Source organism: Gossypium hirsutum, chromosome D10 (assembly GCF_007990345.1).
Source record: "Gossypium hirsutum isolate 1008001.06 chromosome D10, Gossypium_hirsutum_v2.1, whole genome shotgun sequence".
In the NCBI taxonomy this organism is placed as follows: Eukaryota; Viridiplantae; Streptophyta; class Magnoliopsida; order Malvales; family Malvaceae; genus Gossypium; species Gossypium hirsutum.
Genome location: NC_053446.1, coordinates 49416428 through 49426909, shown reverse-complemented (window position 1 = coordinate 49426909; position 10482 = coordinate 49416428). Strand labels below are relative to the sequence as shown.

Below are 10482 nucleotides of genomic sequence, written 5' to 3'. Positions count from 1 at the left end.
AGATCTATCAAAATGGTATTTCTCTACAAAGCTATCCTGTAGCCCATTTTTAGTGAAATCGGAACAGTGGTTTTGGGACCACAAATCTGATAAGAAAATATTTATTTTATTATTATTTTAATGTCTGTAGAATGTTATTAGGGTCGTATAAAATTTTCACTAATAAATTTTGATGTTTGCATGATTAATAATGTAAAAAGGACTAAATCATAAAAAGTGTAAAAGTAGAGTTCTATTAGTTAAAGGTATCAAATAGCTATGAAATTTTAATGTGGAAGGACTTAGATGGTAATTAGACCATTAATGAATTTACTGGATGTATATGGCTATGTATTAATGAAATTTTGGTGTTAAATGAAGGTTAAGTTTGTAAATTAATAAATTAGTTAAAGTTAAAATAAAACAAACAAAACTATCTTCCTAAGTTGTTCACTCACTAAAAATTTGAAGGGAGAAAGGCCATAGCTAGGTTTTCATAGTTCGGTCACTTTGCTAGCTTGCATGTAAGTGAAATTTGTCCCTTTTTTAATGATTTTTATGTTTCCAAGGTCGTTGTAGCTTAATCTAGCTAGCCTAGGGACTAATTTGAAAAAATGTTAAAGGTTTAGGTTTTCCATGAATTTTCTTACTTGATTTTTGAATTTTAATGAAATATTATGAGTCCTTGTTGTTAAATAAACAAGTTTTGTAAAGTGATTTTGATGAAATTATCATTTTGGGATTTATTTATAAAAGTAGTAAAATATCATGGTTAAATTATGAAATGAGGATTTGTATGAGTTGATATGGGTTCATAATAAATTTGGCTAGCATTGGTTAAGGATGAAAATGTTTAAATTTCAATTTTTGAGCTTAAGGACTAAATTGTAAAAAGGTTAAAATGCTGGGGCAAAATTGTAATTTTGCAATAATATGAAATCTGGACTGAATTGAATAATATAGTTATTAAATGGATTGACTTTGTATATAAAGATAGACATCATACGGAGTTAGATCGGGGAAAAGCAAAAGCCTCGGATTATTGATCTCATTTCTACATCTTTGTTATTGAAGTAAGTTCGTATGATTATATATCATTTTAATGTTATGTATTCATCTATATGTTAATATATTGCTCAACAATGTCACGATGATTGTCGAGCCCCGTTTATATTGATCAACGATGTCACGATGATTGTCGAGCCCCGTTTGAACCTTATGAATTCGTAGGATACAAATGACATGTTATTAAGGTTTTCATGTTTCGAGTGTTGGTCTTGAATGTCCTACCGATGGCTAAGGTCCTGCATTTGTTGTGGATGCTCCACAGCTCGTGTGAGCAACATCGTGTAGCTTACATTCTGACCTACAGCTCGTGTAAGCAGACCCATTTCACAGCTCCTGTGAGCAATGATGTAAAGGAAAGGAAAGGTTACGATTATATTTTTAGCACACTTTGTGTGAGCTATCCCACGTATCCGATAATATTCTAAACAGTTCCATGGGCATAAAAAGGAAAGGAGTGGTAAGTGTTCAAAAGGAACTATTTCATGTGTTTATGAAAAGGGTAGAAATGGTAAGTTTCATTGAAAGCATGATATGTTAAGGAAAATGATGAATTCAAATGAATTATGTTCATGTTTAATGGTTTACCTATGTTAAATTCATGTGGATTATGTTTGAATATGCTAACATGTGTTGTTGTTGGTGCTTAGGCTTGTGCCAAGCTCATGGTTGGATTATATTATGCTTAATCTTAATGTTATGTATTGAAATGGTAAGTTATGTTCATGTTTTACGAACTTACTAACCATTATGTGCTTACGTAGTTTTCTTTCCTATGTTTTATAAATAATCGAAAGCTTGGTCAGTTTAGAAGCTCCTCAGAGATCTATCACACTATCTAGCGATTATATCGGTAGTTTTTCCTATTTTGGTCAATGTTATGATGGCATGTATAAGTGGACTCATGTTTAAATTTTGGTTGAATGTTAAATGTTGATTTTGGTATGTATATATATATGTTGCGTGTTTGGCACTTACATGGCCTGACACACAGACGTGTGGCTTGGCCATGTGACCTAACTCAAATAGTTACACAGACATGGGCTAGGACATGGACGTGTGTCCCTAATTCGATTGTTACACAACTTGAGACACGGACATGTGTCTCAACCGTGTGAGTCACACGGCCTGGCCATACAGCCTTGTGACCCGTGCAGTTTAAAAATTTCTAACTTTTTCCTCAATGTTCCAAATGTTTTCGATTTAGTCCCAAATTATTTCTAAAGTGTTTCTAAGGCCTCGATAGCTCAATTAAGGGACAATATGCATGTATATGAATGGTTTATGCTATGTTTATATCAATGTTTAGAAATATAAGTTTTTCTATTACGTTTTTGTAGTAATGGTCTGTAACCCTATTCCGGTGACGGATACGGGTTAGGGGTGTTACATATCCACCCCCATTAGAGCTTGAAAAAATGTGATAAGTTAATTCATTCAGCCAATTATTTTTGAGTTGTGCTCATATAAGAGATGATCTTCACACCTGGAAACTTGGATGTATAAGATAAACAATCCTCCTCTTTGCTTGTTCAAAGATAGGTATTGTGTAAAACATAAAGGAATTTGGTTCCACTACCACCTGATCACCATTCCAAATCTAAATATCTAGGCCTAATTTGCATGTCTCTCTTTTTAATTTCCATAAAGATAGAATCTTTCCAGCATATTCATATTCCACCCACAAAGCTACAAGCTAAAACAAGATATAAGAATGGAAATCGAAAGCTCTAAATCACTTGATCAAACTTGTTTCCTACTAATTCTAGTCTCAAACCAACTAAGATATCCATGTCATGCTCTTGACAATACTCCTTAATAAATCAATCAGAATGGGGTTTTTCATACCCTCTAACAATTTCAATCAAATAATTTAAATGTGATAATAAAATAAAAGGGAAAGTAGTAATAATTTACCTTAGAATGGCACACAATCAAACCCATCCACTACATCACAGTCAACAAACTCCACATATTCATTCATAGGGACACCCTCATCATATTCAATAGCCGATACGAAATCACAATTGGCTTCAAATTCTTTTTTACCTGAAATTAAAGGATCTTTTCCTTTTCAAGTTTTAATACCTTTCCCTTTGAACTCTTCTTGGATTGACCCATTTGACCACTGAGCTTTCTGATGAGATAGAAGAAAGATAAGTTTTCTTAAGCAAGGTGTAACCTCCCCTCCAAGAGGTTAAGGTTAAATTTTTTGTTAGCTATCACTACAGAGTAGCTCGATTTTAGAGAAGAGTCTCTTTTTCTTTGCAATAGAAATCTCCAACCAGGTGAAGTTTTTGTTATTCTTTAAAAGGCCTTATGCTTTAAACAAGTGACCAAATAGGTCATCTAGTTTCACCCTAGCATTCAACCCTTCTAGTCTACTAACATCCTCCAAGGCTAAGTCGTTATATATACTACTTTTTGAAAGCGTAGAAGTAAAATCTTCAAGCATAAAAATTTAGAAAGGATTATCAATTAGGTGAGATATATGTAATAAAGGTAAAGATATTTAATTTTTAGGCAAAAAACATTGTTAGGTGATGTCTTGACAAGAAAGTGTTTTGTTTGGATATGAAAATAACAATAAACTTTCCAACCTAATCTAGTAATGATGCAAGGCTACTGGAAGTAGATGTGACCTAAAAAAAGTTTGAAATCATTGAACAAAAAAAGTATTATGGATCTATTGGTGTGGGGGGCTAAAATAAACTTATGAGAAATTAATGAAGGCTTCAAGGCTTGTATCAATGTTCTTTCTTTTAGGTTCTTTTTATTAGATCTAGTGCCCAAAGAGTAGTATTTTCATCTATGTAAACTTGTACTTTTTCTTAACAGATTGGTTAATAAAATTATTTATGAGTTACATTAATATCTTTTGTATATTTTCCTCAATTATTTTTGCATGTAAATCAAAATAGAAGTCAATATTGGCTCATTAGTTGTCTAATTTTAACTAATACTAAACGGTATTACGTGGTCAGATTGTAATACAGAAAGACAACTTATATTAGTAGACGGACCTAAACATGTCATTAGTCTAATCGTAAATGAGAAAACTGATTGAAAGACTAATGTGTCATCTATCAAGTCCAATTGGGGAGAGTCTTAGGCATCAAAGTGGATGACTCCCAGAAGATAAAGACATAGATGTGACTGATTGGACTGATAGTATATCAAACAAGATCCAAGTGGAATAAATCCTAAATTCGTTTATGGATTGATTCACTTGTTACATTCATAGTGTGGAATACCTTAATCTTGAGTGGATGATGGACTATGTATGTGTGGCTCGTATACTTTGATGTAAGTAAAAGCCTAAGTTCAAATAAATAAGGAACTGAAAGCTAGTGTATTAGGTATACAACTTCTACAGTAAGTAGCACCATTCACAATAGTGGAATTCATAGCACAATACATGGGTAAATGAAATCCTCTCATTAGCATTACATGATAGATGAAATGTAAACGTGGTCACGGGTCGTTTGTCTTTGTGATGAATGACTTAATTACTGTATAATAGTAATTGACTTTTTTTATGATGGAAGATGTAATGATTGTTGTGAGATAAAATAGGATCATATTGGGAGAACAGATTTATCCCAAAGAGATTAAGGATATCCTATGAGGGTAACACACTTATGACAAGGTCATTGGACAAGCACTGATCGAGTAGCTTTTGTAATGGTATGTAGTTAGGGTGAGTTCAGACATGATACTATACTAAAATGACTTCGTGACTAAATGAGTTTTAATTAATAGACGAAAAGTTGAAAATTAATTATAAATTATTTGAGCCCTAATTACATATGTTCAATCGGTCCCTCCACTAGCTCATTGAAACCAAAAATGAATTACATAATGAAACAAATGAACAGAAATGGATAGAAATGATAAATTTAGATAAATGTTACATTTGAAAATGAATGTGGTTTCTCACTTAGTATGGAAATGACTTGCGAATTAATTTAAGTTTTTTGAATTATTCACTACACCAAAACAGGCTTTTAGCGGCGTTTTTAGTGGCGTTTGGATAAAAAACGCTGCTAAAAACTGCTCAGGGTATTAGCGGCGTTTTTGAGAAAGCGCCGCTAATGATCAGGTCTTTAGCGGCATTTTTGAAAAAACGCCGCTAATGCTCAGGCAATAGTGACATTTTTATTTCAAACCCCATAAATTTCTTCTGCAAAAAGGCGCCATTTTTTAATCATATTTTTTTATCCCACAATTTGAAATGAAAATCCCTCCTTTTTTATCCCCCTTCTTTTTCCCAAATTCGATCCCCCTCACCCTAGAAATCTTTCTTCTTTTTTCCCCATTTTATTTTTCCCAAACCATTTCTCCCCTCCCCCGATTCCCTTTATTTCGCCCCCCCCCCAATTTCCCCAAATCGGCAGCCCTCACCCTAGAAATCTCTTCTTCTTCTTCCTGATTTTTTATTTCCTCAAGTCACTGTATCGATGAAGTGCCCCAAAGGAAAATTTATTTGGGTTTTTATTTTTCGAGAACTTTCTTTGGTTTCTCCATTAAAAATTGTTCATCTTCTTTTCTTTTTTTTTTACCCATTTCATTTGCATCGTCTCCGTTTGTCTGTCATCATGCACCTATTTTCCATCTTAGCTAATACGGTAAGCTTCTCTGAGAAAGCTTTCATTGGGTTCTGTAAACCAATATATTATGTTGATGCCTTCTGTAAGTTAACTTGAAGTTTGAAAGTTTTTATTCTTCATTGTGAAGGATGCCATTCTGTTACTTTTAGGGTAATACTTGATATTATACATTAATTTCTTTCAGGCTTTATATGCATCTGTGGATAAATACCTTCATGGTTTTTTTGGCCTTGCTAATGACCCTGCAGCAGAAGTGCGGAAATTGGTGAAGAGTTTCTCCTTTTCTCTTGTATTCTTATTGTATTTATAATCCAACTTTTGCGTGGAATGATCTACTGTAAATATTTCCTAATTTTCCTGTAATTTACTATTGAAGCCTATAAAAACTTGACATGAATAACTTGTCATTTCTGATTTTCTGATTTCAGTATTTATATTGAATACAGCCTTAGAATCAGACATGCTTTGTCATCTAGTCTTTGGTGTTAATGGTTCTTGTCTTTTTCTTCTATAATGAAACTGCTGAAATGTTGGACCGTGCAAATATATATATCATGTAACTGAATACTATGAAAAGGCTATTTTCGACTCTTTTCATGATTTCATCTGTATAACATTTCCATATTTTTAATAAAGCTAGTGATGAATTGTAGAAAGCTCTCTCATTTCTTCCAAGTTTGTGCATTGTCAGATCAATGTTTCCTTTTCTTTTTCTTGCCACATGATCAGGTTTGTGCAGCATTTGTTCAGCTAATTGAAGTCCGTCCATCTGTTCTGGAGGTAGGTATTGCAGTATATTGTAACATCTTTAGTTCCATGTCATTCTCTTTTTAAGCCTGTTTACAAATCTGCATTTTGTTTTTTCTGATGTCACTTTCCATTATTTAACAGCCACATATGAAGAATGTAATTGAATATATGTTGCAAGTAAATAAGGACACTGATGATGAGGTGGCACTTGAAGCATGTGAATTTTGGTAACTTTCTTTGTTCAAGCCATTTTTAGTTTTTTCATGTCTCTGAAATTAGATCCTTCTTTTTCATTTTTATTTTCAGTTTTTTGCCTCTGCTTGTGTCACAATATATGGGTTGTTATCCGTACACCTTAACATGGTCGCTTGCTTGCTTTTCTAGTCCTTACTATATCTGTAGTGGCAGCTACAATTATGAACTCATCATGTGATACTTGGATAGGATGTGAAAGGTATCTTAATTTTTATGCCTTGGAGAAAACAACAAGGAGATTGATCATCTATTTTAAAATTACTGTTGATAATACAGCTATTTAAAATGCCCTCAAGAAGATTTCAACCTAACTCTTTTGATTTCACTTCTGTTATATGATTATTTACACTTATTTGTCAACCAGTATCATAATTATATAGTGTTTTTTAGTCATTTATAATTATAGAATATGAATTACACCTCCAACCATTTTAATATGAGTAAATTAGTTTTTATACATTAGATTAAAGAGTAAATCGAGGCTTTCTATTAAAAATTTCATCTAATTCTATTGTTAAAAACTGATGTGGATGACAAAATAATCAAATAGTTGCACGTAATGTGTCATATATATCTCATTTTAACATATATAAAAATAATTTTTAACAAATAAAAATAAATAAAATTTTTAATAGAAAAAAGAACTTCTAATGCAGCTCTAATATATTAAGAAATTTGATTTTGGTTGAAAACAGGGATCAGTCATTCATGGAACAATTTGGATGTCGACTAAACAGACTCTCTTTTAAAGTTCCAAAGACAAAATGGCATTTTAGGGTTTCAACCTCTGACAATTCATATACATATATATATGTATGTGTTATCTTCGAATGACTTGTTCCATCGCCTTATACTAAATGCTTTGATTAGACACATCAGTGCAAATATAAACATTTTCTTTGCTTCTCTTAATTCCAGGGTGCAGGGAATAGTTTTGGAACAAGACAACATAGACCCTATGGTATGTCCAGTAGTAATTTGTAGTTGTCCCCATCCCATTTATTTATTATTTTTCACATGCTTTATGCATTTGAAATTTTTATATTTAAAAAATTGGAATGAGAGAGTGCAAAAGGATAAGAAGCCGATAAATATGAAATGGATATTAATGTGCAATGAAAATCATGTCATTTTCTTTGTCCCCTCCACATGTTTGTTTAGTTTTTACTAAAAATATTAATATCCCGTTGCTTAAATTGTACAAACCAATGCTCTTTTTAGAATGGTCAGTACACCTTCAAGTAAAGATAGCTTATTGGAAGAATTCTTTCCAGATATATGCCTAGCAATATGGACTACAACTCTGTGGACTGCTCCAGCCAATGCTGGTATGTCTTCTTTGACGTTTCCCTGCATTTGCCTATATCACTGTCATACTTGTCCTTTTCAGCTTGTTAGACATGCATCTTACAGAAGTGTCGCATCCTTTCTTTAAGTTGGAATGGTGGTCTGTATGAAAATTATGGCACTTTTGGCTTCTTTTTAAAACTTGAGTAGGCATCTTATTTTTGGGCCTTTTGGTAGTCTTTTGTCACCATTGAAAAGCTTTAAAGAGAGATTTTGGTACAAATATCCTATTAGGAAAATACGCTTGTAACCTATCTGATGTTTACAATAACTGATGTTTACAATAGTTTGGGACTTTTTTCACTTTTGATGTTGATGTGACTTCCTATTTGCATTTGGTACTAAGTAGAGCATGCTGGCATAATCTGTTCTATATGGATTGCAGCATCTTATGGCAGAAAAGCTATGTTGTTGTTGTCGTAATTGTAACACGTGTCATTGCTATTATTTTTTTGTATGGTAGAATTTGATTAGTGAATCTTTACTGCTATTACTCTTATTGATTATGTCCACTCTAAGGAGTATCTAAATAATTTTATGAAAAATTTGATGCCAATTTTTTTATCATTACAACAAGTGTTATGTTGAATTTGTTGTATTCTGCATGTAGTTAACTTTTCCTCTGTTGCATTTATTTTCTAAATATTGATTTCATTTCGTGAAAATACCTGTTTTAAACTTATGACCAGATGGACTTTGTAATGAATGTTATGAAGAGATGAGCAACCATGTACCTACTAGGCGTTCCTATCTTCTTTTGCCCACTACAATTGTACCACTGGAAACTGTTCTATCATTGAAGCTCAAGTTCATGCTGTTACTGGCTGGTGCAGTTCATGAAGGTTTCAGGAGGGCTCGATGGAGGATCAGATCCACCTGCATTCCAGCGTGCTGAGAAAGAGACTGGCAAAATTATCTATTCAGGAAAATGCTAAAGTATGTTCTGTAATCATACTTTCTAAAGGTTTAAGGACAGTGAAAGGTTGAAAATCCTAATTGTAATCACTTGATATATTTTACTTTGCGAGAGCCATGTGCACTCAAGTTATTCTCTCACAATATACTTCTCTCCCTTCCTAATGTGCTAACTGATCTCTTATTTGTGTTATTAATTTATTATTTTAAATTCTAAAACTAAATTCATTAATTTTTATATTTAGTTTTAAAGTTAAAATTTTCATAGAAAATTTAATTTAAATAATATTTTTATTTATCCTTCGAAGTATATTTAAAGTTCAAATTTAAAAAATAAAACATAATATAATATTTATATAAAAATAAATATTTAAATAAATTTTTTTAAATGTTATGTTTTTAGCGGCGTTTTTGTGAGAAGCGACGCTAAAGGCTTGTTTTATAGTGGCGTTTGTGGCAAAAAGCGTTGCTAAAGATCATGACCTTTAGCGGCGTTTGTGATAAAAAGCGCCGCTAAAGCTTGTGATCTTTAGCGGCGTTTATGTGAAAAACGCCGCTAAAGTTAGCACGCTATCAATAGCGGCGTTTTTTGCGACGCTAATGAAAGCGCCGCAAATACTTTTAGCGGCGCTAAAAAGACGCTGCTAAAAGTCTGTTTTGGTGTAGTGATTACTTAATTAAATAATTAAAGCTCGAAAATGAAATAAAATTAATTGGTCATTATGAAATCCATTGAATGTAGAAATTAAATATATTTACTCAAATATTATTTTACGATGAAATTGTCATGATTTTAATGAAATTAGAATTGGGTTGAGAAAATTATTTAATTGAAAAATTAATTAATTAAAATTAATTTAATAAATAATGTCTATTTTGAGAAATAGAAAAATATTTACTAGGTTGGATTAAATTATAAAGTATTGAGTTAAAAGTCTAACAAGTACGTATAATTGGACCCAACACAAGAGAGACATGAATCTTTATCATAATACATATGAGAGGAAGCACACCCTATTAGCCCCTCTCTCTCCTAGTTCAACTAAGGGATTGTTTTATATTAAATAGACATTAAATGCATTATACTAATTCAACTAGGGTTTCACTTCCTCTCCTAATAAATAGACAACACCGATACGGTTAAAATCATAATAAGTTATATACAACTATGGTATATTTCTGTTCTGACAAAAAGTAGTAAAAATTTATTTTCTAGAATAAATTATAATTTCTGGGAATAATAATTTTAATGGTTTCTATTGAGAGAGATTTATTTTCCCACTGAAAGTAAAGAAACTATTTATGGGCCTGTGTTTGATTCGAAATTGTTTAAGGCCACACTCGAAGCAATTTTTAGTATGAAAATAGAAGAGAAGGCCATTCGATTGAAATCTGAGAACGTTTCAGATCCATCTAGCCCAAAACACAAGTACTATTTAATAACAGCTTATTTTCAATGGTGTTAGAAATAGTGGTTCCAGGACCACAATTTTGATGAGTAATTTATTATTTTAATATTTATTTAATTTCTGCAAGATTATTTTAAGGTCGTATTAAAATT

The 10482-nt window shown here is 32.1% G+C and overlaps 1 protein-coding gene across 1 annotated transcript; it reads left to right on the top strand.

Annotated features, from left to right (window-relative positions):
• The first annotated feature begins 5327 nt into the window (after nt 1-5327).
• On the top strand, nt 5328-9153 carry LOC107916075 (uncharacterized). The gene is made up of 8 exons (XM_016845248.2): nt 5328-5672; nt 5839-5919; nt 6384-6434; nt 6546-6631; nt 7355-7472; nt 7578-7620; nt 7934-7987; nt 8696-9153. Exons 1-8 carry the CDS (start codon nt 5505-5507, stop codon nt 8899-8901), a joined length of 807 nt encoding a protein of 268 aa, XP_016700737.2. The 5' UTR covers nt 5328-5504; the 3' UTR covers nt 8902-9153.
• The last annotated feature ends 1329 nt before the right edge of the window (nt 9154-10482 follow it).